Genomic DNA, 27,788 nt, shown 5'->3' with positions numbered 1-27,788 from the left:
GCTGCAATGCCACCTACATGTAGTAGCATCAGCTCCTGGTTGCTGTGCCAGGGCAATGGGAAGACTAGAGACCCGAGCCTCGCCGCCGTACCAACTCTATTTACTTTAAATTACTGTTTGTAAATCACATCCTATTCGGCCTGTGGCCCATGACATGTGATGTTGAAATGAAATGAAACGGAATGAACTGCTTGCCTTCTTCATTTGAAACACTTCTAGGAGCTGCAATGCCACCTACTAGCTAGCCTTGATCAAGGCTGTGTAATAAAGCTAAAACCATAGAGCACCTCAGCCGCCCGAATGTCACGACTGACTCTAAACAGAATAGCACACCATACTCTCACCCACACCCACACAGCGCCTGTAATGTACATCCACGCAGCCCCGCACACACGCACCGCTATCGCCCACAATCCTAGCCCGTGAGCCGTCCGGCCCACAGCCTTGACGATCTTGTACACTTCCGGGTCTTGCGGTTACGGTAATGAGCGCGCCCTACTTGTAATCTTTGCATATCCACTCACCCCCCCATTTTCCACGGATTTGCGAAGAAAAACAATGAAACACATAAGCCACTCGGTGTACAAGATCGTCAAGGCTGTGAGCCTGACGGCTCACGGACTGGGATTGTGGGCGATAGCGGTGTGTGGAATAGCGGTGAGAGTACGGTGTGCTGTTCTGTTTAGAGTCAGTCGGGGGACATTCGGGCGGCTGAGGTGCTCTATGGTTTTAGCTTTATTACACAGCCTTGATCAAGGCTACCTACTAGCATCAGCTCCTGGTTGCTGTGCCAGGGCAATGGGAAGACTAGAGACCCGAGCCTAGCCGCTGTACCAACTCTATTTACTTTAAATTACTGTTTGTAAATCACATCCTATTCGGCCTGTTGCCCATGAAATGTGATGTTGATGAAATGAAATGAAAAGAAATGAAGCGGAATGAACTGCTTGCCTTCTTCATTTGAAACACTTCTAGGAGCCGCAATGCCACCTAGTAGCATCAGCTCCTGGTTGCTGTGCCAGGGTGATGGGAAAACTAGAGACCCGAGCCTTGCCGCCGTACCTCATGACATCTACATCATCGGTACTCAGGAGTTCAAGAGTGCTGCCATCAGTGACAAAGACTGGATCAATAGAGTCAAGGCAGAGATCGGGAGAATCAGCGGGCTGAACAAGGAGTATGTCTCGGTAAGATTCCCTTGATGTTTCAAGCACTTATTTTGGTGTCAAGAGGTCGTGTCATGGCCAAGCGGTTAAAGGCAGTGGACACTATTGGTAATTACTCAAAATAATTATTAGCATAAAACCTTACTTGGTAACGAGTAATGTGGAGAGGTTGATAGTATAAAACATTGTGAGAATCGGCTCCCTCTGAAGTGATGTAGTTTTCGAGAAAGAAGTAGTTTTCCACGAATTTGATTTTGAGACCCCAGAATTAGATTTTGAGGTCTCGAAATCAAGCATCTGAAAGCACACAAGTTTTTGTGACAATGGTGTTTTTTCTTTCATAATTATCTCGCAAACTTCTACGACCAATTGAGTTAAAATTTTCAAAGGTTTGTTAATTTATGCATATGTTGAGATACACCAAGTGAGAAGACTGGTCTTTATACATCTATACTGCTTCTAATCCAACCAGCTATCGCTGACTTCATTATGGGGTTTAAGACTTTCCGTACTCGTCAGACCGGACCATGTGCATCAGATCAGTCATGTCAGGGAATCTATAGTCAGAACGGGAATTGCAAATACGCTGGGTAAGTCCGTTAAGGCTTTAACATTAATTGAGACCTAGAGCTTAGACCATGAAAGACGCTCTTAAAATATCTTTAATGACTGAAGTGGTGTTTGCTCTGAGATAATAATAATAATAATAATAACCAGATTTTAACGCGCCTTTTTCCAAAGGACACAAAGTGCCAGGTATTTACTGCAAGGTGAGTGGGACGAAGTTTGTATTGCGAGACCTAATCCTTAGCACCATTTTATGGTTTATAAGTTGCTGCAGAGCAATATGCTGCCAATCAAACCAGGAAAACCGGGGTGAACCTCCTTCTCTTTTCGATAAGTGCACTTGGTTCTTTTACATGCGTTTACAAAACACATGGGTCAAACGGATTTACTTCCCATTAGGACGAAGCAATGGTTAAGTGTCTTGCTTAAAAGTTTCACGGCTGGGGATTCGAACCTACACCAGAGTTTGAATTCGGTGCTCTTGACCGCTCGGCCACGACACTTCGAGATATGCTCTGATTGCCTTCACAGTAATGTGTCAGGTTGGCTAAAGTCGTATCTTTCACTGCTTTTCAACCGTTGATCTTGGTTTAGTTGCAAAGTGCATGATTCTACAAGCTTTTATTATACATTTCTGGTAATTAAACCAAGGGCCCTTCAAAAGCGACAAGCACTGTGACCTACAGGTCTGAAGGTAACTGTAGAGAGAAGATGATGATAAAATGTTAGTCGTAGAGTGGAAGGAAATCCCCTCTGACTTGACTTGACTTACACATGTAGCTATCCGTTTCAGTCGTGTTTGTTAAAGGCAGTGGACACTATTCGAGATTACTCAAAATAATTATTAGCATAACACCTCACTTGGTAACGAGTAATGGGAGAGGTTGATAGTATAAAACATTGTGAGAAACGGCTCCCTCTGAAGTGACGTAGTTTTCAGTGAAAGGAGTAATTTTCCACGAATTTGATTTTGAGACCTCAGACTTAGAATTTGAGGTTTCGAAATCAAGCATCTGAAAGCACACAACTGCGTGTGACAAGGGTGTTTTTTTTTCTTTCATTGTTATCTCCCAACTCCGACGACCACTCGAGCTCAAATTTGCACAGGTTTGTTATTTTATGCATATGTTGAGATACACCAAGTGAGAAGACTGGTCTTTGACAAATTACCAATAGTGTCTATTTAATGACCAATGGGCAAAATAGGTCTGAAGTTAACTTAACGCTGTGTGCTGAATGATCTTTTGAACTTTGTATTTTTGCAAGGATTTTGCACACAGTTCAATAAACGTGCAGTTCATGATTATTGTAGATCTATGAATATTGATGTATTCTAATTGGTATTCTAGGCAACAAAGGAGCAGTGGGAGTGTCTTTCCTCTTCAGCGGTACCTCATTTTGTTTCATTAATGCACATCTTACCTCAGGAACGGAGAAATGTACAAGGTGAGGATTAGTCCTTGGGTTTTCTGAGAAAAGTACAACATTTGTGGTAATTTTTTTGTTAAAAGGTTTAGTTTCAATCTGAATGGTCACATATAAAATTTAATGTAAAATAGCGACTTTGTTATTAATAGATGTTAAATTTGCATCGGGGATAAAGAATATTAATTTTGGTTTTTACCCATACACCGATGTACACACTGTATACTCAGAGAACTGTACTGCCTTTATTTTATTACAAAGAAACTACAGGAATTATTGTACTCTTCCAAAAACCAATCAAGTACCTTTTAGCTGTTTTGAAATTTGTTGAATGATTGTTTTTGTTTGTTTGTTTGTTTTGCCTTTTCAGACGTAACAACAACTATCATGACATCTTACGTGGTCTGTCACTTAGCTCCAAGGCCATGAGCCTCTTCGATCTAACCAACCAGTTTCATCACATGTTCTTCCTTGGTGATCTCAACTATCGCATCGAATGGAACGTTCCGGTCAGTAAACTGCAGTCCTTGTGTTGTCAGAGGCCCTTTTCAAAACCACGGCTTCGGCTTTGCATTCGGCTTCCAGATCTGTCCTCACGCCTGAATCCTTGAGTGTGTACGTAAAGCGCGAGCAATTGTCAATACAACTGCAGGGCCAAGCTAGCCTTAGCCGAATCTGGAGCCAAAGCCGTGGTTTCGAAAAGGGCCATAGTCTATTAAGGATCAGTTCTACATGTACGTATTTGAGTTGTTGAACAACTATTGCAAATAATAATAAGTATAAATAATACTAGTAACACCAATTATAAAGCGCCTTTTCCTAAGGTTGCAAGGCGCTCAGAAAATGACAGGAAAAAACAAGAATGGGAGTGCATACCATTATGGGAAAGCTCCATTTGGGAAAGGCACTAAAATAAAAACATCCATTTTGTCTGGCAACTCACACCTGTTATCTCTCCGTTCCCACTAGAGGTTGATCGCCCTTTCAGATCAGATCCCGCTTTGATCCTACTCCTGAGGTGGATCAAATTGCGGGGTCTGATCCTGATCGCCCTCGCCTTCCCACTTACGCTCGATCGCACTTTGATCACCCTTTAAATTGCGGGGTGTAATCGCCCTTTTCTCGAATTGCGGGATCAATGCAGGGTCCAGTGGGAACAGGGGTCCAAGTGAGAAGACTGGTCTTTTGACAATTACCAAAGGTGTCCAGTGCCTTTAATAGATGGATTGCATAACGTGTCATCGATCGCCATCTTTAATGTATATTGCCAAGGGGAAAAAAGTGCACGTGCAATGCGTTGACACGTGCAGCGCGTTGACACGTGCAGCGCGTTGACACGTGCAGCACGTTGACACGTGCACTTGTCCCTATTATTACATGTACATGTACATCAAAGATGGTTGTCGATGACGCATGTTGCAATCCATCTATACATAAAGGTTTATTTACGGATGCTGTAGGAAGGTCATTTTCCCAAGTCTGGATGAATGTAATTCTCATATGACATAGGTTGGAATCGAACCATGACCCTCTGGATTCTTAGACAAAGACTTTTTGAAACGTTTCACTAACAATATAAGTTATCACACAAGTGCGAGTGGAATACAGACAAATATAGCGCTTCTGCATCCCATATACGCCTCGTTGGATATGGGATGCAGACGCGCTTTATTTTTTAATATTCCACGAGCACGCGTGTTATAATGTATTTATCTTCCAGTCTCACTTTCAACCCGCAAAATTTATTTTGCGACGAACAGCATGCATGCGCACAAAGTTTGAACTTAATTTGTGCACTGTCTGTATGCGGACGCATTGACGGAGCGTGACGCATTGACACTCACAATACGCAGTGTGCAATATAAAAACTGGGAGTAGGTTATAGGTTTTTATACCACCCTCCAGTTCCACAAGAATTCCTGTGTTTAATCATAAAAATGTATGGTTACTTGGTTTCAGGATATTCTGCGGAATATTTCTCAAAAGAACTACGCCGTTCTCTTCGACCATGAACAGCTCAAGAGAGAGAAGGACAAGGGGAAGATCTTTGTGGATTTTGGTGAGAATCATGTCAGTGTTTGTTGGTGTGTAATTATAACCCAAGGAAAACTGGGGACATAGCCTTCGTAGTTGCTGCATCACGCAGATTGAAAAACACTACCAAAAAGTCGGAGAGACTAAAGCCTGGTTCTAGTTTCCTTTGAATACGAATGCACCAAAACTAGCGCGGAGTATCCGCTCACAACCGGTTATAAACCCGACGTGACGCGCTCTCCACCAATTGGAGTAGCGAAACTGTCTGAGGTACAATTACGAATGCTTGTTTAAAGCCCAATTCAAACTTCCTATGAATCTCACCGGATACAAATTTTGATGTCACAAAATCTTAACGAATAATTCACAACAGTTCAGCTGTATTCAAAAACATTCACTTCGAAAACAACCCAGTGACGTATCAATTTGTTTCGCATTTTGAGTAAGTACACATGTATGAACCGGGCTTAACTCTGCATTTCCCCATTAATTTTCTCATGTTTCATTCCTTTGTTTGATAGATGAAGAAGACATCACCTTCCCTCCAACGTATCGTTACAAACTCGGAGACAGACTAGTTTATGACTACAAAAAGGTCAAGAAAACAATGGTGAGAAGAAAACTGTCATAAAGTAGTGAAGTGTACCTTTGACCTTGCATGGCTTAATAGCACTGGACACTATTGGTAGTTGTCAAAGACCAGTTATCTCACTTGGTGTATCTTAACGTATGCATACAATAACAAACCTGTGAAAATTTTAGCTCAATTGGTCGTCGAAGTTGCGAGATAATAGTGAAAAAAAAACACACCCTTGTTACACACAGTTGTGTGCTTTCAGATGCAATTGATTTAGAGACCTCAAAATCAAATTCTGAGGTCTCAAAATCAAATTCTTTGAAAATTACTTCTTTCTCGAAAACTACGTTACTTTAGAGGGAGTTGTTTCTCACAATGTTTTATACTATCAACAGCTCCCCATTACTCGTTACCAAGTGAGGTTTTATGCTAATAATTATTTTGAGTAATTACCAATAGTGTACACTGCCTTTAATACTGCAGGTGGTACTGGGTAGGTATACACATTCAAACCGGGCCCTATAACAAAAGAAGACAATAGTGTACCTGGTTGGGTGAAAGTCCCCAGTTGGAAAGTGTGTACAAAACCAATGGAAGCTGTAACTTATAAGTTAGTACAAACAAAAGAGGGACAATAGGAGGTCCTCGATAAGAGGTGTTTACTCGATTGTGTGTGTATGCCTACCCGAACACACAGCCATGTTCAATCAGCGTGATTTCTTTTGAACTTAATGCCCCCTTGCCATAGGTTTGTAAAGACCAGTGCCAGTCCTCAAAGGAACACGTTGCCTTGGATCGGACGAGTTGGTCTATAAAAAAAAAACATTTGTAACTGTTTGGTACAATGATCCACACAAATTTGCCTCGAAATCGCACGGTTTTCCTTTTACTTTGCGAACTAACACAGTCGGCCATTTATGGGTGTGAGTCAAAAATTTGACTCCCATAAATGGCCAACCGTGTTTAGTCGACGAGGTAAAAGGAAAACCGTGGCAATTTCGAGGCATGTTTGTGTGGATCTTTGTATTCTACTTTTACAACATCTTTCTACCCATATGCATTTTATAATAAACGGTTATAAACGATTTTCAAAGACCAACTCGACCAATCCAAGGCAACGTGTTCCTTTAAAATATAATTCGTAATCATAGTGGATAATATTGAATGGTCAGACAGTAGGAGGGTTGATTGTGAACTGTGTATTCGTCCATAAAATCATACTGCAGGCTGGCATGTTTGATGTATCATTCAATACCATCGGATGATATTGAACGGTCAGACAGTACAAGGGTCATGAAGGTTTTTTTTAACATCACAGAAAGTAATTCAGTGTATGATAATTATATTTCCATCCCTATTACCAGGTGAGAATCAACGAGCCATCATGGTGTGATCGGGTCACATGGAGGTCATATCCAGGGATGCATATAGTCAACACATCATACGGTAATGTATATGTACACTATCAGGAACCTACTTAATTTTCAAATTTTACATAGTACGGCCGCTTGTACCCCAAAGTCGAGAGTTGGATGCGTTCGTATTTCGTGTTGGCCTGGCGTTATCAGTTTTTGAAATCACAACACCTAGGTTGATACGTCAAAGAGCAACAATCTATGCTTCTGGTTCTTGTCTTCCAGGATGCACAACGGATATAGTGACCAGCGATCACTCTGCGGTCTTTTCTACATTTGACGTCGGTATTGTGGCAACTTCAGTCATACCTAAAGGTAAGTTGCCAGATTCTTTAAATCAAGTGTTTTGCTTTGAAGACACTGGACACTGTTGGTAATTATCAAAGACTAGCCTTCGCAGTTGGTGTATCTCAACATAAGCATAAAATAACAAACCTGTGAAAATTTGAGCTCAATCGGTCGTCGGAGTTACGAGATAATAATGATAGAAAAAGCACCCTTGTCACACGAAGTTGTGTGCTTTCAGATGCTTGATTTCGAGACCTCAAATTCTAAATCTGAGGTCTCGAAATCAAATTCGTGGAAAATTACTTCTTTCTCGCAAACTATGTCACTTCAGAGGGAGCTGTTTCTCACAATGTTTTATATTATCAACCTCTCCCCATTACTCATTACCAAGTGAGGTTTTATGCTAATAATTATTTTGAATAATTACCAATAGTGTCCACTGCCTTTAAGGGACACACTGCCTTGGATCGGGTCTATGGACAGCGTTTAAAATGTTTTTTTATGAAATGCATATGGTTAGAAAGATGTTTTAAAAGTAGAATATAATGATCCACACAAATATGCCTTGAAATTGCATGGTTTTCCTTATACGTTGTGAACTTAAACGGGACGTCATTTTGTGGAGTCAAATTTTTTACTTGGCACGCCATTTTGTGGAGTCAAAGTTTTGACTCCACAAAATGGCTGAACGTGTTAGTTCACGAAACAAAAGGAAAACTGTGTAACTTTGAGACTAATGTGTGTGTCATTATATTTTACTTTAAAAATGTCTTTCCAACCATTCGCATTTTATAACAAACGGTTTTAAACGCTTTTCATAGACCAACTCGCCCCATCCAGGGCAACGTGTCCCTTGAAGAACACAAGTGTCAGGACAGGGACTCAAGCAACACTCTGCTGATCAGAAACACAAGAGCTTGAGTCCAATTTGGTTATATAGTTAAAAACCAGTATTATCACTTGGTGTATCCCAACATATGGTAAAATAACAAACCTGTGAAAATCTGAGCTTAATTGGTCATCGAAGTTGCAAGAGAGTAGTGACAGAAAAAAACGCCCTTGTTGCACAAATTTGTGTGCATTCAGATGCCTAAAAAGGCTTCAGGCCTGAAGTATTTTAATATTTGAGTGAGGTATTGCCTCTTTCTGAAAAACTACGTTACTTCAGAGGGAGCTGTTTCTCACAATGTTTATACTATCAACAGCTCACCGTTGCTCATTACCAAGTCAGTTTTTATTCCAACAGTTGTTTTGAGTAGTGTGCAGGGTCTTTAACCACACTCGGCCACAACGCGCCACAATTGCATGATATGAAGGTTTAATCTTGTAAACCTTCAACTATGAAATAATCAAAATCTTGATTGACTAATGTACACCACAGAGAGTATGCAGGGTGGTCTTGCACAAGATGGTAAGAACAAAATGCATGCAATATGCATACAGCCTGTGCAACAAAATACATGCATGGGATATAGCATTCATTGATTTTCGTCATTCAGAAAGTTGCTCTCATGCTTGACCACAAGAGGGCGCCCTTCATTTATATCAGTTTCATTGGGAGATTTTGGCAGACATACCAGGTAAATTTCCCTTGGTTACATAGTTCTGAGCATGCGCATAATCCCGTGAGCAATGGATTTACCTGGTCTGTTTGCTGCCACCTAGCGTTCCATTGGAGTTATTAGGAAAAGCACTTGAAGATATGAATGTATAATTTCACTTTATTCCTCTTCTTTTTTAACTTTGCATTTGAAGCATGCAAAATAAATTTGTGATTGTCTTGCAAAAGTGTTGTCAAACAATGTAATCTGTATTTCATCGGCCTACATTGGTGCGCCATCACGAACCGCACTGTGGCGAGGGCCAGTAGAGCTCGTCTTTTCCCGCCGTTACCCTACGCCCCAAATCGGTTGTTTTTACGCAACCTTCGGGCACTACGCCACCCCGGATCAGGAGAAAGAACCCATTGGCATGACCTACCTGCATTTGAGTTTTTAAACCGCATGAAAATGAAAACAAACCAGGAAGATTACAACAATAGCATTTTTCATTACTTGATTGTTTCTTTTGTCCGATCCCCTTCCTCTTCACAAGGAATGTTAAACAAAGGAGAAATTTACAAGAAAGTTTATTGGATTAAAAAGTCACTTTTGGGTTGGGCCAAGTGAATCGTGTTAAGAATTATGCCAAGATGAAGAAATAAAATAACGATTTATAAAAAAAGGAATATATGCATCATCAAAAGAGAATTAAGGGCAGTGATGATCAACTTGTGTTTACTTGAAATACCTTATTCAAAACTGAAATACCTTATTCAAAACTAAAATACGTTATTCAAAACTGAAATACCTTGTTCAAAAACTGTTCATACCTGTTTTTGTGGATGGAGCAGTAAAGATGGTTTATGTAAAAACAACACTTGTTTAAAAAAAATAATGGCCTGAACGGCAAATTGCTAGAATCTCAGAATCCATGGTTGACACATTTTCTTTTCTTTCTTACAGAACGATTCCAAGGAGGTGCTGTTGAGAATGTCAAGATAGTCTTTGTTTCAGCCGCTGCCACCATCTTCACTAGCATGTGTGGCAACTTCTACCTGGAGTTTTACTCCAACTGCCTTGAAGGTAGTCTACTTGTACTGTAGTTGAGGAACCAAAGTGACTAAAATGTCGTAGCGGGATCTGGGTTTGCTAGGTATATTTATGATGGTGTTGGACAGCATCATAGATGTCTTGTGTGAAGGGTTGTAAAAAGAACCAGGCTTACATTCAAGCATCGATAGATGGTTTGCAATATGCGTCATTGACCGCCATCTTTGATGAGTTCTTCTTCTATTTCGAGGGGTATCCTCGGTCAACGATATTGCGGCTGAGGTTTCTCCAGGTCTTCTTGTCCCCCATGCATGTGGATACTTCCCCAGCTGTCACAAATCCAGTGTCCTTTTTCAGCAGATCGACATAGGTCAGATGGCCTCGACCTCTTTGGGCTTGACCTTGCTTGGGCTCCCAGAGCACAAGCTTGCTGGCTGGAAGTGCCCTGCAAACCTCACTCTTCTAGCACAGATTTTGGCGTTAAGCTTTGGGAACCCAATTAACACTTGAAAAATGAACGTGTGGCATTCTTTACCCAAATTTGGGAAGTTCGGCCAAAGCCGCTGAACAAACGAGGTCCTTGGTATTTGTTTCATTTGGTGTTTGTTGAAAAGTCCTTCTGTGCAGTCTAGGTCATTATTTATATACATACTTTGTCCATCATTTGATCTGAAGGTCTCCCCCCCAAAAAAAAAAAAAAAAAAAGATAATAAAAATTTATTAAGAAAAAATTAAAATAAATACATAAAAATTCATAAGTTCAAAATGAGAAAATCAGTACACAATCCATTGACTGTTTATTCTGGATTCGAACCCATGACCTAAAATGCATTCTACAGCAGACATCTTGACCACTACATCCCAGAGTGTGCAAGTTAGAATCCTATAACTAGCGGGTACATTTGTACTACAAACATTTTAATTTGCGTAACTGCTTTTTACAGGGGTTTGAGAATTTTATTTTGGTTTGTACTGCCTTTACACCTATACACACACTACCCTTCCCCTGATCCTCTTGTTTCAGAAAAAGAACATTGCTAAAGGTAGATGAATCATCATTATCAGCCATTTTAGTCTCTCCGCTTTTCACCTTTTCTATCTCTATACCCACAGCTGGATCAGTAAAGAGTGGTTTAAACCGAACGTGCCTTCAGGAGACACCTGCATCAGGTGGTCCACAGATCAGGCCCTCATGGTCGGTAGAGGAGTTCCCTAGGGTAGGTCAAAATCGGTCTTCAAGTTTGTCAAGATTCATTCCCGGATTTCATTGAAGCCAAGGACTCTCAGAAAATTGAACGTGAACCCCTGCTCTTAATGATATTGATAAGTGTACTAGGTTCTTATTACATAACAACGAGACATGCGGCTTTTGTCCCATCTTAAGGAAGAAGCAGTAATTCTGAAGTGCCTTGAGCCCTTGTCACATTCTATGTCTTATATCCCAAGTGAATACAGCCCCGGAGAGGCCCTTATACATGTAGTTGTTTTACCCCCACGGTTACCCTAGGGCACTTTCTAACTGCCCTTGCCTACATGTAGGTCCCTATTGAGTCGGAGGCACTCGTCGGAGTGGTGGTTCGTGGGGGCCAGCGGCGCTCCGTCCCCCACGAGCGTTACACTCGTCGGAGAGGTGGCCAAGTGGCACCCTTCAAGAATAACCCAGGGTTTTGCTGCCTACCCCACTCCAGAGCAGGGGTGGCCATTCCCCGGAATATGCCCATTTGCCAGGGTTGACCGGGGGTAGAGCGATCATAGTGTGAAAAGGTCGGCCATTATGCCCCAGGGCCAACTGGGAGGGGGGCAACCTGAGTAGAGGGTGCATTTGATTAGCTTCCCCAGGTCGACCCCGGTCTGCCCCCGATACGTTCGAATAGCTTTGATGTCGTTCCAGGGGCTCACCAGGGTCAGCCCCCACTGCGCTGCTTGTGGAACGGGGTCACTTTGGGCTGGCCCAAGGTGCACGGCGTCACCACGAGAGGGCGAGTGTGATCGTTCGACTAGCTCTTGTCAGGGTCGACCCGGGGAAGCTAATCGAACGCACCCAGAGAGGTGTGTAAAGGGCTTGCTTAAGGACACAAGTGTCAAGACCAGGAATTTTGAACCAATACGCTGCTGGTCAGACACACCAAAGTCCCATATGCTTGTCCGCTTGGCTGTGACACATGTTCAATTAATTTCTTGTTTTCGTCTGTAACAGTTGACTCCTCTCCTCTCGGACTATGACTATCTAGAAGAACAGCATATCCTGGTGGCTATTAAATCCAGCGAAAGTGAAGAGTCTTATGGTAGGAATGATCTTTTTACTGACAAAGTAGAACTGGGAACTTTGCGTGAAGATATTAGGGAGGTTTAGCTGCACGTTCCGCGTGAACATGAGCGTGAACGTCAGAAAAATGTTTTGTTAAAATCTCATTGTTCTTGGCATACGTGCACAGTTACCATTTTTCCTGTCAGGTACGTAAGTGCGCGCAGACGTCATGCGTGAGCATGCAAAAAGCCCAAAGTGGAGACATCACCAAGAAACAACACAATTTTTTGACGTTCACGTTAGCGTATTTGCTTGCGTAACGTGCAGCTAAACCTCGCTATTAGTATGAAAAAGAAAAGTGACTCATTCCTTTATATACATTGTAGCATTGTTTAATGTTTTACAAGGTGCTGCATGGTGCAATATGCATCCATTCTAACCAATGCCCAATTTCATAGAGCTGCTAAGCACAAAAATTTGCTTAGCATGGAATTTCTTCCTTGATAAATACAGGACTACCAACCAAATTTCCATTTGCATATTGCTTGCTCTGGTATTCAGCTGTTGTTTGCTTATCCTTAATAAAAATACTTTGGAAATTTGGTTGGTAATCCTGTTTTTATCAAGGTAAAAATTTCATGCTAAGCAAATTTGTGTGCTTAGCAGCTCTATGAAATTGGGCCCTGGAACACAGGGGCCAACCCCTTCTCTTTTCGATAACTGGGCACTGGGTTCTTTTAGTGCATACACAACACATGGGACCTACATTGTAAAGGCTTTACATCCCACTCAAAAGACGACTTACATGTAACATCCCATTCAAAACGTTAAGCAATAATGTCTGTGCATGTCTTGCTTAAAGACACTGGACACTATTGGTAATTGTCAAGGACCAGTTTTCTCACTTGGTGTATCTCAACATAATAAGATAACAAACTTGTGAAAATTTGAGCTCAATCGGTCGTCAAAGTTGCGAGATAATAATGAAAGAAATAACACTCTTGTCACACAAAGTTTTGTGCTTTCAGATGCTTTCAGATGCTTGATAGAAAAACCATAGAAAAAATGCCTTGGTGCCTTTGCCCTTTCCAAAACGAAGCATACAGGCCTGCCTTTGGTAATTAAAAAAAAAAAAAATTGCCATAGAAACTTACTTCACTGCAGCTGATGGAGAAATAATTCCCTTCTGAGAAATGTGTTCTAAAGACACTGGACACTACTGGTAATTGTCAAAGACCAGTCTTCTCAATTGGTGTTATCTCAACATATGCACAAAATAACAAACCTGTGAAAATCTGAACTCAATTGGTCATTGAAGTTGCGAGATAATCATAAAAGAAAAAAACACCCTTGTCACACGAAGTTGTGTGCTTTCAGATGCCTAATTTAAGACCTCAAATTCTAAATCTGAGGTCTCGAAATCAAATTCGCGGAAAATTACTTCTTTCTCGAAAACTACATGTACGTTACTTCAGAGGCAGCCTTTTCTCACAATGTTTTATACTATCAACAGCTCCCCATTACTCGTTACCAAGTACATGTAAGGTCTTATGCTAATAACTATTTTGAGTAATTACCGGTACCAATAGTGTCCACTGCCTACATATATAAGGACACAAGTGTCAAGACTGATTCTCAAAGCCACACTCTGCTTTCAATAGAACTTGGCCGAGACAATGTTATTTCATTTTATTATATTTTTTTGTAGACAAGTACATGTAGGGTATAAAGCATTACATTTATATTCATTTACGAAATGCCTTGTGATATTTCAGGAGAGTTTGTTGTATCCTTGAGGGATAAGATTTCTTCTATTCCTATCTCGTTCTTTGCTGTACTTACTCATCAAGGACACAAGACAGGAGAGATAACGTAAGTATTTCAAGCATTGCAGTGGGGGGGGGGGGGGTTGACTGGTCCCCTGTTCTATGAATCCATAGAGTTATATGTAAGAACTAGAGGGTGCACTGGTGATGCTTTTTGCACAAACGCGACGGGACCGCAAGGAGACACGCACGACATTCTGTCGCACGTTGAATATGAAACACACGTTTGAGTTTGCGTTTATTGAACGCTACGCGATGCCGTTTTTTCAACTTACAAAATGGCCACACAAACACACCCTAAGCAATGCCTGTTTTGTCAACTTAGAAAATGGCCGCCTGCGCGCATGCCGGGTCGCGTATATAGGCCAGTGCGCCCTCTAGTTCTTATAATATAGCTCTATGTATGAATCGGATTTAACTGCGAGTCTCCAGAACATTGAAATTATACAAGGCCAAAGGTGATTATGGACTTGGGTTCATTCATTAGCCTTGAAATGTGATGACAGTTGTTTAAGCTAGGGGAAAAAAAAGTGTTTTTTAAAAGTGTTTTTTTATGACTTGGGGATTATTTTTGGTTTTTGTATCTGCTCTGTTTAGGGGTGCCTTACACGTCAAGTCAAGCGATGAAAGTCTCTACGGAGGATTGAGAAAGACCAAAACCTACGGTGAGAAATTAAGTCGAACAATGTGCATCCCTCCAGCCATACATAAGCTCAACCACCTCCAGTAGTCCAGCATTCTCCTGAAGATGAGCAGAGTAAACGGTTCGAGACGTCAAGACCAAACCGGCTCTTTTCAGAGCCACCACCAGAGCCAACACTCCTTCAAAAGAGATTTTACACATATTTATAGTCACACCTAAATACTATTGTTGATTTGGTAATTACTCAAAAAAATTAATGAACATAAAAACTTACTTTGTAACAAGCACTGCAGCTAGCTGCCGATAGAGTTCAACGTTTTGAAAAGAGAGTCCCTTCTAAGGAACGTGGTTTTAGAGAAAGGGACTAAAACAAATTGTCAATCTAAAAAACATTTGTTCATGAAACATTTGACAGATTGGCATAATAAAATGGTTGTTCACGTTCATGAAAATGGTCTCACAATTGAGTCACACGGGTAATGACTCACTCACTCAGTTTAAAGGCACTGGACACTATTGGCAATCGTCAAAGACCAGTCTTCTCACTTGTTGTTTATACTAACATTGCATAAAATAGCAAACCTGTGAAAATTTGAGCTCAATTGGTCGTCAAAGTTGTGAGAGAATAATGAAAGAAAATAACACCCTTGTCACACGAAGTTGCATGCTTTCAGATGCTTGATTTCGAGACCTCAAAATCAAATTCTGAGGTCTCGAAATCAAAATCAAGTACTTTAGTGAGAAACTGCTTCTTTCTTAAAAACTATGTTACTTCAGAGGGAGCCGTTTCTCACAATGTTTTATACTATCAACAGCTCTCCATTGATCGTTATCAAGTAAGTGATTAACGATAGTGTCCAGTGCCTTTAACCTAATTGACTTTCATCCCACTTTTACTTTCCCTGTTTCAACAGAGTTGGTTTCATTTGATGAGAAACAAGACTTCAGTTTTTGTCAGGACGTCCCAGAGATGGACACCAAACTACAAGCCAGAACTGGTGAGTGAATAAAAATAGCGTATCAATTACGGGAAAGCTCCAATCAAGAATTAATGAGTTTGGCCACAAACTCTGGGAGATTTTGAGACGCTATCCGGCACGAGACATATCAGGTCTGGTGCATAATTCTGTGAACACCAAAGATGCGTGGTCTTTACAGTTTTGCGGTTTATAATATTTGATAACTTTATAGTTTTAGTAACATTCTGGAATTGTATGCTTCACCGTTTGAAATTGTAAAATCAACGTAGGTAATACATTACATTAGCTTGTACCATTTTGCAATCTTAAATCCCAAGCGTAACCGAGCTACATGTACCAACTAGGAACTGGTGGACTATTCACCGCAGAACTCCCATAACTATCGAACGAAGTTCAAACATTTGTGTATACAACCTTTTATTTAAAGTGCAAGTATGAATCCAGAGCAGTTAACGGTAGTCGTTCCTTCTCGACTGTTTTCTAGGAAAAGGGAAAGTGAAGAGATTCTATAAATCCAAAGCAGGTTCCATGGAGAATCCACCGACTGTTGATGAAGATGCGCTGCTTAATCCAGTCAACAGGAGGCGACCAAACGGTGAGGTCACCGGACTCCTGGCAACCACACCCGAGGGGAAAGATGACAACAACGCAGAGCCACCTCCACTTCCCCCTCCCAGGAAGGGATCAAGCCCAGTCATCCCCGACTTAGTCATGTCGAGCGATCTCACATCAGCCATGCTCAAATCATCCAAGGAACTCTCCCTCGAGCTTGGTCTCGCTGTGGAGTCCCAAAAAAGGAAGCTTCACCACACTCTATCCAGTCCCGGCGAGGGTGATTTATCGGCCAGGACACCCGGGACACCCGGGACACCGTGCCGAGACGACTTCAACCCCCATCTAGAGCGCCCTCTACCGGTTCCCCCACCAGAGATCCGAGGCGACATTCCCGCCACAGACCCAATGCCTCGCAGCCCGATTGCTTTAACCGGATACCCGCCGGGATTTGCCAAGAGCTTCAAGCGAACGCAACCTCCGGGAAAGGTCCTGAAGCTACTGGCTCAGTTTGAGCAGAAGCCGAACGACAGCGAGAAGGCGTCCTCGGAGAGTATTAATCAGTCTCTTGAGGAGATCTTCAAACCTCCGCTGCCGGTCAGGGCTGGTGAGATGAAACCAGCGGAAGATGTACTCATCGAGGGGCTTCCCCCTCCTCTACCGGCCAAATCCAAGACTCCACCTAAGAACCAGCTGGGTGACATGGAGGTAGGTTGTCGAAGGGACTTATCTTTAACAACAAATTCAAAAGTTTTGACCTTATTAGAGTCTTTCTTAAAGTCTAAAACGCCTGAGGATTTTGCCATCTGACATGTCTGAAAATTAGTTCACTCCAATGTAGCCACAACATAATTGTCATCATAAAACCTTTCTTGGTTACGAGTAACGGGGAGAGGTTGATAGTATAAAACATTGTGAGAAACAGCTCCCTCTGAAGTGCCATAGTTTTCGAGAAAGAAGTAATTTTCCATGAATTTGATTTCGAGACCTCAGATTTAGAACTTGAGGTCTCGAAATCAACCATCCAAACGCACAAAACTTTGTGTGACAAGGGTGTTTTATCTTTCATTATTATCTCGCAAGTTCGACAACCAATTGAGCTCAAATTTTTACAGGTTTGTTATTTTATGCATATGTTGAGATACACCAACTGTGAAGGCTAGTCTTTGACAATTACCAATAGTGTCCACTGCCTTTAACTGCTGTGAACCAGTGATCACACCCAAGGTTACCACCACCAAATCATGCTTGATAACTGCTACATAAATGCATTGAATAATTTCCATCAATCACTGTACCTTCTAAAATTGTTGATGACATAAAAATGTGCGTCTTCAAGAAGTCTGGCCAAAGTTAGTGGCTGTGCACCCAAAGAAAGTAGCTAGCAGAAAGTAGCTTGCAGCCATGCACAATTGACAAACACGTAGTTTCGGCTAGAACAGATGAAATAAAAACCCTGGATATAATCCACTTATAACTTCTACTTATCCAAGTTATCATATTCCTTGTCCGTCTTCAGGAATATGAAGTCTTACGTCGTCCATCCACCATAGTGGAGTGGCTGATGAATCTCGGTCTCCCGCAGTACGGTTACCAGCTACTGAACAGCGGCTGGGACAACGTGACGTACCTGGACACTATCACGGACAAAGACTTGGTGGAGTGTCAGATAAAGGACAAGGACCACAGAGTCAGGATGCTGGATAGCATCCAATCTATGCCACGACTGAAATAAAGACATCAAAGATCATCTGCTATAATGATGGTAATGATGGACAAGCGCTGGTATCCGCCAAAAAGCTATTTGCAATTCAACTTTCAACAAGTGACTGCTTCAATTTGAATTCCTTGGACTTAATGCTGCTCTCACACTGTGGTGTAAATTCTTGCAAGTTTTAATATTTGAAATTCGCAATGAATTCGCCCAAAAATTGTGATTGGATTTTCTCGATCGCCCCAACCTCTCCTTACCAATATCTCACAAATAATATGACGTTTCCAATGGCTTACCAATGCTTACGAAAATCGCAGAGAATTAATGTCTTCACGATATTTGCCGACATTTAGGAAGCGCTTCAGATTGGTATCCCCCAGTATTAAGCCATTTGTGAGTTAACTTTGAACAAGTGACTGCTTAAATTTTACTTCCTTGGACTTGAGAGACCTTTACATTAGCGTTTCATTTAAAAAAATAATGTGCACCTCAAACATGGTAAATCCACTTACAATGTTGAAATATTGAAAAAATAATTGTAGCCCACACCTTGAAGTGGCCTTCAGGCCTTGTGTGTCTGGCGACTTGCATAAAAACAAAATTAAAAAAAGGTTGGAGTATTTGAAGGATATGGACAGATTCGTAACTAAGAACTAGCAGGGTTAGCGTCGTTCTTGTGCAATACACAAAACTGAAAACAAAGTTACATATGTGATGTCAATCTGTCTAAAGTACATTTAATAACACTTGAGAGGACATGTAGAAACGACTGAGAGTTGCTGGCAATTTTCTTTGAAATATTAGTAAAATATTTGCGATACAATGTACTGTAGTGACAAGTCCCAATGAATTTGTCGATTTTACATTATTGAGCTGATCCAATTTTTACAATTTCCCACAAAAATTTGAATTTTTATGATTTACATGTATTGGCAAAATCTTAAAGGAACACGTTGCCTTGGATCGGACTATAAAAAGGTCTATGCAGATGCGTTTTTAGGTTGAAATGTTTTTGAATCCCTCTCTCTTAAAGGCTCTGGACACTATTGGTAATTACTCAAAATAATTATCAGCATGAAACCTTACTTAGTCACGAGTAATGGGGAGCTGTTGATAGTGTAAAACATTGTGAGAAACGGCTCCCTCTGAAGCAACGTAGTTTTTGAGAAAGAAGTATTTTGTTTATCAAATTTGATTTCGAGACCTCAGAGCTGGATTTTTAGGTCTTGAAATCAAGCATCTGAAAGCACACAACTTTGAGTGACAAGGTGGTTTTTTTTCTTCAATTATTTTCTCGCAACTTCGAAATCCAATTGAGCTTAAATTTGTACAGGTTTGTTGTTTTGTGCCTATGTTGAGATAGCACCAATTGAGAAGACTGGTCTTTGACAATTACCAATAGTGTCCAGTGTCTTTAGAACACATCTCTCAGAAGGGAATTATTCCCATCAGCTGCAGTGTAAGTAGGTTTCTATGGCCATTTTTTTATTTTTTATTTTTTTTTATTACCAATAAATGTATGCTTCGTTTTGGAAAGGGCACCAAGGCATTTTTTGTAAAGGGCACCCTATAAGGAAATTGTAAATTTCTACTGAAGCATATCAGGGCTGCAAAGGTATACCATCCCTTAAGACTGTGTATAACATTTTGTAAAAAATAACATTACTAAAGGAACATTACAGAATTGGTTTTGCTAGCAAAAAGTTGCTTACAGAGTAAGCACTTAATGTAATCCACCATTTACATAAACTGACAATCGATCGGCCATTTGAGTCAGGAGAGAATAGTGAAAAACCGATTACAAATAGTGCATTGCATCGATGCCCAAACAAAAATGATTAAAACGCTCACTGAGCGATAAACTCCAAACGCGAAATTAGATTAATTGTTTCTCACCAAATAGGCCCTTTGACATTTCAGACAGAAATATTTCAAGGGATTTTTTCTTCTATCATCATCATTAGAGCGTGTAAATTTTATGTAAATCTGTGATCTTCATGATGTTTGTTTCTTACCAATTCTGTAACGTTCCTTTAAATGTACATGTATGTAAGATTTAAATATTTTTGTAAAGAGAACTTCCTCAAGTGTCTTCTATTTCTTAACTACAGAGCCTTTATCCATTTCAACATTTTTTGTACTGGTGTTTGTAACAATTAATGTGCCATTTTGTTTTGTACAGAAATGTTTTGTAGCCTTAAAATTAGTTCCAGCGTGTTGTAAATTAACCAAACTTGTATACAGTTAGTGTACACGTCTAAAACAATAATGAAAAGTAACTCTAGAATGAATGCTTTGCCAAATAACTTTTTATTTTTTTATTTTCCCTTTTATACTTATGCAATTGTCCTTTTCGAAGTATTGGAACTCAACTTGATTGGCTTGATTTTAAAAAGCACCAAGATTCATCTTTAAAGCACTGGACACTATTGGCAATTACTTAAAATATTTGTTGGCATAAAAAACTTGCTTTGTATCAAACAATGGAGAGCTGTTAATAGTATAAAACATTGTGAGAAACGGCTCCCTCTGAAGTAACGTAGTTTTTGAAGTAATGTCTCACTAAAATATTTGAACTGAATTTGAGACCTCGCCTGAGGTCTCAATTTCAAGGCATCTGAAAGCACAGGACTTGGGCGACAAGGGTGTTTTTTTCTCCATAATTCTCTGGTAACTTTGCTGACCAATTGAGCTCAAATTTCACAGGTTTGTTATTTAATGCATGTATCCAGTGCCCTTCAGATGAGTTGTCAATATCGCAACAGTGCTTTATATTACGACACCAGGTTTGCATTTTGGGATGTACCCAAACCCTTGCAGGAACAACAAGATTGTTTAAATTCCAGCCGTCGATTTCACAAACAGTTAGAACTCGTCTTATCTCGAGTTAGGACGAGTAACTCTTCCTAACTTAATCTGAAGGTCTGCATGCTACAGTGCAGGGTTGGGACTCGTCCTAAGTCCTAAGATTTGTCTGAAGTTAGGAAGTGTTTTGTGAAATCGACGGCAGTTCATGTAAGTTGGTAGAATGCAATGTCACTTTAAAATCTATGAAGTTAACTGTTTTTGTAAAAATATGTACAAAAGTGGCCAATAATAGGTCCAACAACTTTAAGAAAAGTAAAGACGTTAAAATACAAAGGCGGCTAATATTTGCCTTGCAGCTTTTTCATTTTTCTTCTGAATATGACAATAGGGCAAAACTTTGTTCGTCAAAGTAAAATCTCAATATATTTGTACAGTTTATATCATTATTTTTCTATCTTAAAAATAAGCGTTATGTTTTAAAGACAAGAGTATTTTTGTGATACAAACAGTGTACATACATGTAGGTAATTCACCATTCCATTTCTCTAGGCTTCTTTTATGAAATATTTGGCCTTATATACGAAAAAAGAAATGCTGAAAACCTCTTGTAATAAAGAAGGGCTTCATGTTCAACCTTGGTCAGTTTTGTGATCTGGCCAATCTCAAAGGGTCCCTGTGAAAGTGGAAAAAGATCAATAGTCTCTTAGCTCAAGTTGAGATGGAACATGTACAAATGTATAATACTAAAGTGCTTGTGATTAAGTGCATTTTTTGTCAAAATGTTCAATGACATCACCCTTCAGTCAAATGGCATAAAATTTTACCCTTTGGACTGGGGGCACAAAATTTCTCTTCGAATGAGACCCATTGGTTGTTTATGGCCGTTGGTGTCAATGGCTTAAAATGTCGCTCTGAAAGAGTTTCAAATAAAATGGAAGTGTACACTATTTCAACATCAAATTAGAGACTTGCAATTTCCACCCAAACTTTCACGAGGACTCTATACAGTAGGCTGCTTATCATTTGAACATTGAGACCTGTTAAAAGTGTGTGAGAATGTTCCTTCAAGCGATAAAGTCAGGTCCAAAGTGATCCCAGAAATCTTTGAATACTCGTCAGACTCGCAGACTATTGAAAAACGAGTGCATCACAAACTGGAGTTTGACTTGAGAATCCTTATGTAATTATGCAGCGTTAGGGTCATGTAACAAGAGGCAATTTACAGGCAACTACTTCCAGGCAGTCTCCATTAAAGACACTGGACACTATTGGTAATTGTCAAAGACCAGTCTTCTCACTTGGTGTATCTCAACATTATGCATAAAATAACAAACCTGTGAAAATTTGAGCTCAATTGGTCGTCAAAGTTGTGAGATAACTATGAAAGAAAAAAACACCCTTGTCACACTAAGTTGTGTGCCTCAGATGCTTGATTTCGAGACCTAAAATTCTAAATCTTGAGGTCTCGAAATCAAATTCGTGGAAAATTACTTCTTTCTCAAAAACTATGTCACTTCAGGGGGAGCAGTTTCTCACAATGTTTTATACTATCAACAGTTCCCCATTACTCGCTAATACCAAGTAAGGTTTTATGCTAATAATTATTTTGAGTAATTACCAAAAGTGTCCACTGCCTTTAAAGGCACAACATTCACATTTCAAGTCTAATTGTTTTCTTGGCGATAGTAAAAAGAAATGTCCTGTAAATCAATCACAGAAGTCCTTCTGCATGCTATGCAATCTGTTGTCTCGAAGATGCCTGTACAATATGGCCCCATGTGACAAGGTGTTTGAATACTCCTTTTTTATTAAATAAATGTGCCATTTGTCACAGGTACAATGTACATGTATTAAATTCTGTTGTCTCTGAGCTTCTTAAATGAAATGGAAGTAATAGTGTAGTACACACTGTACATGTATATATAACCTTATTTTGGTAAGCATACTTTTTGTGCTTAAGCAGCTCTATGAAATTGGGCCCAGGGTTAAAAACCGACCCAAAGGCATTACTGTTCAACACCAAGTCACCTTTTATTACCTATGGACCCCTTGCATTAGTTGCCACTGCTGAGGCCAAGCAATGGAAGTGTTCATGCGGGTATGCACCATGCAGCACAATCGCAGCCAGTGATACATGTACATGTCTTTCTTTGACCTCATTGAGGGCGCTGTTCACGCTTGCGACGCCATATGCAACGGGTCTGTTCAGGAATGCCCTTTCTGGTTGAGGCGCTCCCTTATCCGTTCCTGAGCGTTCTGGTTCATGCCTTCTTGCTCGATAACATTCCCGAACTGTTTCTGTCCAGTGAAATCAGAGCCACCTTGTTGATCAAAGCCACCATACCCACCAGCAAAATTGTACCCTTCGTTGTAGTCACCTTGCCCATAGTCATACATGTCATAGGGGTAGGATCCTTGCTCATGGGCGTATGGTGGCACATGCTGTGCATATGGTGGCACATGCTGTGGGCCACGTCCATGGGAGTAGGGTGGAAATTTACCAGGGGGCCCATAAGATCCCCCATAGTGGTCTCTGTCATCAAATGTTTGTTGCTGGTGATCAAAATGCGGCTGCCACCGTTTTTTTGCATTGGCATTCCTCGGGCGGCTGTCCATCGGTGACTGATGACGACGGTCTCTTGGGTTGGATTTCTTATTGCTCTTTGTGCGTTTTATCGGGCCAAGTTCCTCACTGCTCTGGTGGCTGCTCTCAGACAGTTGACGCTTCTTAGCCTGAGGTTTCTTTTCCAGCATTTCCTTGAACTCTCCATGAAAGAGATCCTTTGTGTCCATTGGGAGTTTGAGGATTTTCTTGATGGATTCCGGCTTGGTGTTGTGTATTTGAGACATACAGATAGTTCTACGGGATATGGTCGAACGAGCGATGACTCTCGCCGATGTATTGGCGATACACTTCAGTGCCTCCTGAATTCCTTCAATCAACGGAAGGGCATCACTCTGTCGATCACTGGAATTCTTTAGAATGTTCTCAACTGCATTCAGCATCAAGACAGCGTGCGAAGAAGCTTGAAGCGTCATCCGCGCCGACTCATCGCATTTCTTGAAGCTGTTCTCGCAAGTGTGCAGCAGTGGATCCTGGATTGCGAAGCTTTTCTTAATGCCAGAACCTTTGTACGACTGGAATGCCCGAATTTCATGAGTCACCTGGGTGCAATAATCGTCATCAATCGTTGAGGATTCACAATATTTCCTATAGTCATCGTTATTGCTCCAGAAACGTTTCTCATCCTCTCTCCGTACTGGAACAATATTAGAGGTATCTTCTGTTAGATCTTTATTCACCTCTTCCCATTGCTGTTTGACACTGTCAGCAAGTGGCAGCATGGGGACAGGGTACAGAAACTTATGAGTTGTGCTCCCTACCTGGTGATCTTTTTCCTTCAACTCTAACTCAGGATCAGACTTCTCTGGAAGAAGTTGAATCAGCTCTACCCATTTAGGATCGAACAACTCCTCCATCGGGGTTTTTTCAGGTGGGGCTTCGGGAGGCTCTTGGTCGATGTTGGAGGATGTGTCTTCCTCTTGGCCACCTTCAGGAACTGGAGCATCTTCCATCTCAGAGTCTGGCTTCCCAGCTACCTGTTTCGCTTCAGACTTCACACTGCCTTCTTCTCTACACGGTTTTCCAGGAAGGTCTGTGGGAGACTCTTGGTTGATGGATGTTCCTTCCTCATGGCCACCCCTGTCAGTATCTTCAGGAGTTGGAGTAATCTCCATCTCTGAGCCTGGCTTATCTTCTTCAAGAGTGTTCTCCATGGATTTGTCAGGAAGGCCTGCGGCAGACTCTTGGTTGATGGTACAGGATGATCCTTGCTCTTGGCCGACTCTGTCAGTATCGTCAGTAACTGGTGTATTCTCCATCTCTGACTTCTCTTGCGAGTGGACACATTCCTGGTCCGCCTGAGACATGGCACTGTCTTGTTTTCTAAGAATCACCTCCCTGGGTTGGCCAGGCATGTCAGTGGGAGACTCTTGGTTGACGGTGTAGGTTGTTCCTTCCTCTTGGCCACCTGTGCCAGTATCTTCAGGAATTGGAGTAACCTCCACCTTTGAGTCCCACTTCTCTTCTGAGCCCAAAACAACTGAAAATTCCTGAGACTTTCTACTGTCTTCTCCTCCTACAGTGTTTGCATGAGACTCTTGACCATCTCTGTCAGTATCTTCAGGATGCGTGGCACTTGTGAACTCTACCGTCGCGCTAGGGACAAGCTCCTCCATGTTCCCAACAGATGTCTCCTCTGCCTGGACAGGATGACTCTCCGTCTCATTCTTCTCAACTTTTCCAATGTCCTCAGACTCGGACACAGCCTTACGCCTCTGTGCTCGTGTAGCTCTTGTAGTGGTAGACATTTTGAATTGACAACTCCTACAGCTATCTGCAGAAATGTATGCTTCAGTTAGTAATTATTTTAGTCAAAGTCAAACTATTATTGCTAGCAATAACTGTCTCATGTATTGCCCGTTACCGAATGATTCTTGAAGTCAACTACTGCCCTTCGCTGGCTCCGCAGATTTTGCCAAGTTCATTCAGTTCACTCTTGAGATGCTCTTGACGATGAATTGCCATCTGGGCATCCTTCTGGGCAGAGTAACTTGAGCCCTCGTGTGGTTGACCTGTGAGGTAAACAAAAAACAAAAAACCTTTAAAAAATTATTTTGCAGTTTCCATCTGCTGAGATCTAGATTGGTCTAATTTCCACAATCAAACAGCCGCACACAACGGAAACTCTATAATATTGTTTAGCTATGCATCATTGCAATGATCGTAACCATCGATCCTTCAGACGGTCATACATCGAAGGGTTATTACGGCAAATCATTTGTACACATTTTACGTTTAAATCAGTTAGCAACATTTGAACATTAAGCAAGGATGGAGGGTTGACAATAAATTGCGATGTACAGGCATCAGAGCCTGTGTCCATAAAACTAAATGTTTCTTTAGCCTAACTAATTCTTTGGAGACCACTTTTGATCAACTACAAAAATCTATACAAAACTCATTTCTTGGAATCTATACAATTAAATTGCACTAACGACCTCAGTCCTGAGCCCATAGTTCTGCATTTCCTTGTTTAACCATACAACCTGCTTACCAGTTGCAACTTGTGACAAGTAGTTTATTTGCTCCGACAGCGATTTTTCAACCTTCTCCAAGGTCTTGAGGAACTGTCTCGTATAATGCTCAGTCAAATGTTCATTAGGTTTGTCCTCACTGAGTTCACCGACAGCACGACCTGAAATTTGTTCACAACAAATTATTAGATTGAAGTTTTCATCTAACAGTTTCTATTTTCAATAAAAAACAACGCAAAATGCAGGCCTGGATTTTCATCTTTAAGAGGGCAAGGGCAAGGCCAATTTCATTTTGCAAAGGGCACTTCCATTGGAAAATCCTACAATCAATGGAAACATTTGAAGGGGCACAAAGGCCAAGACCAGGGGCAAATGAGGCCATGGCTTCAGTGTAAATCCAGGCTTGAAATGGATCCATTTGCTGTTCAGTTACACTAGCAAAAAAAACCTTGCATTGACCCCATCGCTGAGGTCAAACAATAGAAACAGGCACATGTGTACGTGACGCTCTCAACTTTCAGCCAATGATAGGTCTTCCGCCTTCATCTACCTCAGTGAGGCCGCTGTTTTGTGTCTTGTGTCGTCATGTTGCAAGTCGGTAGCATTCACTCAGTGTGCACGTAACAAGCTCTAAATATTAGCAATGCAGATTCGCTGGAAAGGAAATCATTCCTCCGGCTTGATGCATTGTATGCAAGCCAGAACACAATCTTTTCAAGCAGTCAGTCTCTGGTAAGTTTGTTGTTTTTTCTTCCACATATTTTGTCTTGATGTTTTATTTTAATATTAAGTGCTCTATACTAAATTGAATCATGACACGTTGTTGAAGATCAAATCCTAATGTTCTTAAAAACTTTACATGATTTTTGAAAGTGATATTTGGGCAAATCTGATCACAAGTTTTACCAAAATGGTTGAGAATTGCACATAACTTTCACTATTTTTTTAATTTTTAATAACTTTTGATACAATATTTTGGTCAGAAAAGAATAATAAAGACACTAAATTATCGCATTTATGATTAAGAATGGTGATCTGATGGTCAAACTCTCTTTTGTCATTACCCTGACCGCAATTTTATTTACAAACCAGCAACCCAGCTTTGATTTCGTCCGGACGGAAAGTAGTAAACGAAATAACATTCCCCCAAGGTCAAAGGGGTTCCAACATGGCGCACATTCTTCTTCACATTTTAGTATTTTATGACTACATTCCACGATTACATTTCTTCAAAATACACCTTTTTAACGTGGTACGAACTGAATTAAATAGTTCCCGTTGTCTGGCCAAGTTATTACACTTTCATAACGTGTACGTCGATTTTCAATTTACCTGCATTTAAGACCACATTAGCGATGTCGTTTTCAATGATTTCCAGTTGTTTCAGGCGGTTTTCTGTGGGAGAAGTCATTATTTCACAAAACAGCATGCAGTAACGTGTGCTGTGTGTGTGTGTTACAGCCGCGTGCACTGTTTGCATGCAATGGGTTTTCTACGTGGGCCTGCGACGTGTGGCCGGAGATACACAAATCCCGCACGATGTACCGACCTAGCCAGTCCACAGCACTGCAGCGTACACACGCTACTATTTACACACAGAAAACAATCAGCCGGGGGTCGCCATCCTGTAAATAGAGGATGGTTAAACTAAATTTTGGAGGGTAACCATTTTGTATTGTTTACATTTAACAAATATTTGTCTGTAAATATAAACATGAGGTATTGTTTTTTACATAATAAAATTACTTCATCATTATAATTTGGTAATAATTTACATTTAAGTATCGAAAGTAATGTGCTTAAAATGTCACCTTTACTCAACCACCCCTCTAGAAAATAGTCGAAACCGCGGGAAAA

The 27,788-nt window shown here is 40.9% G+C and overlaps 2 protein-coding genes across 3 annotated transcripts in view; one reads left to right on the top strand and one right to left on the bottom strand.

The window, feature by feature from the left end:
• Positions 1-19,095, top strand: part of LOC117298482 (phosphatidylinositol 3,4,5-trisphosphate 5-phosphatase 1-like) — a 45,320-nt gene extending 26,225 nt beyond the window's left edge. For both annotated transcript variants that reach the window (XM_033781761.1, XM_033781760.1), the window contains 16 exons: positions 976-1,187; positions 1,639-1,756; positions 3,083-3,179; positions 3,529-3,667; positions 5,118-5,217; positions 5,714-5,802; positions 7,134-7,215; positions 7,410-7,499; positions 9,977-10,096; positions 11,177-11,280; positions 12,261-12,348; positions 14,087-14,183; positions 14,735-14,802; positions 15,695-15,778; positions 16,245-17,020; positions 17,832-19,095. In XM_033781761.1, coding sequence (XP_033637652.1) covers positions 976-1,187; positions 1,639-1,756; positions 3,083-3,179; positions 3,529-3,667; positions 5,118-5,217; positions 5,714-5,802; positions 7,134-7,215; positions 7,410-7,499; positions 9,977-10,096; positions 11,177-11,280; positions 12,261-12,348; positions 14,087-14,183; positions 14,735-14,802; positions 15,695-15,778; positions 16,245-17,020; positions 17,832-18,047 — 2,480 coding nt within the window. In that variant the 3' untranslated portion in view covers positions 18,048-19,095. The remainder of the gene's footprint in view (positions 1-975; positions 1,188-1,638; positions 1,757-3,082; positions 3,180-3,528; positions 3,668-5,117; positions 5,218-5,713; positions 5,803-7,133; positions 7,216-7,409; positions 7,500-9,976; positions 10,097-11,176; positions 11,281-12,260; positions 12,349-14,086; positions 14,184-14,734; positions 14,803-15,694; positions 15,779-16,244; positions 17,021-17,831) is intronic.
• A 6,223-nt stretch (positions 19,096-25,318) lies between these two features.
• On the bottom strand, positions 25,319-27,508 carry LOC117298759 (mediator of RNA polymerase II transcription subunit 11-like). Its single transcript, XM_033782078.1, has 3 exons — positions 27,264-27,508; positions 25,952-26,092; positions 25,319-25,469 (listed from the first exon to the last, which is right to left on the bottom strand). The coding sequence occupies exons 1-3, from the start codon at positions 27,409-27,411 to the stop codon at positions 25,342-25,344; spliced, it is 417 nt and encodes a 138-aa protein (XP_033637969.1). The 5' UTR covers positions 27,412-27,508; the 3' UTR covers positions 25,319-25,341.
• Between the last annotated feature and the right edge of the window lie 280 nt (positions 27,509-27,788).

Source organism: Asterias rubens, chromosome 13 (assembly GCF_902459465.1).
Source record: "Asterias rubens chromosome 13, eAstRub1.3, whole genome shotgun sequence".
NCBI classification, from domain to species: Eukaryota; Metazoa; Echinodermata; class Asteroidea; order Forcipulatida; family Asteriidae; genus Asterias; species Asterias rubens.
This window is presented reverse-complemented; position numbering and strand designations above follow the sequence as displayed.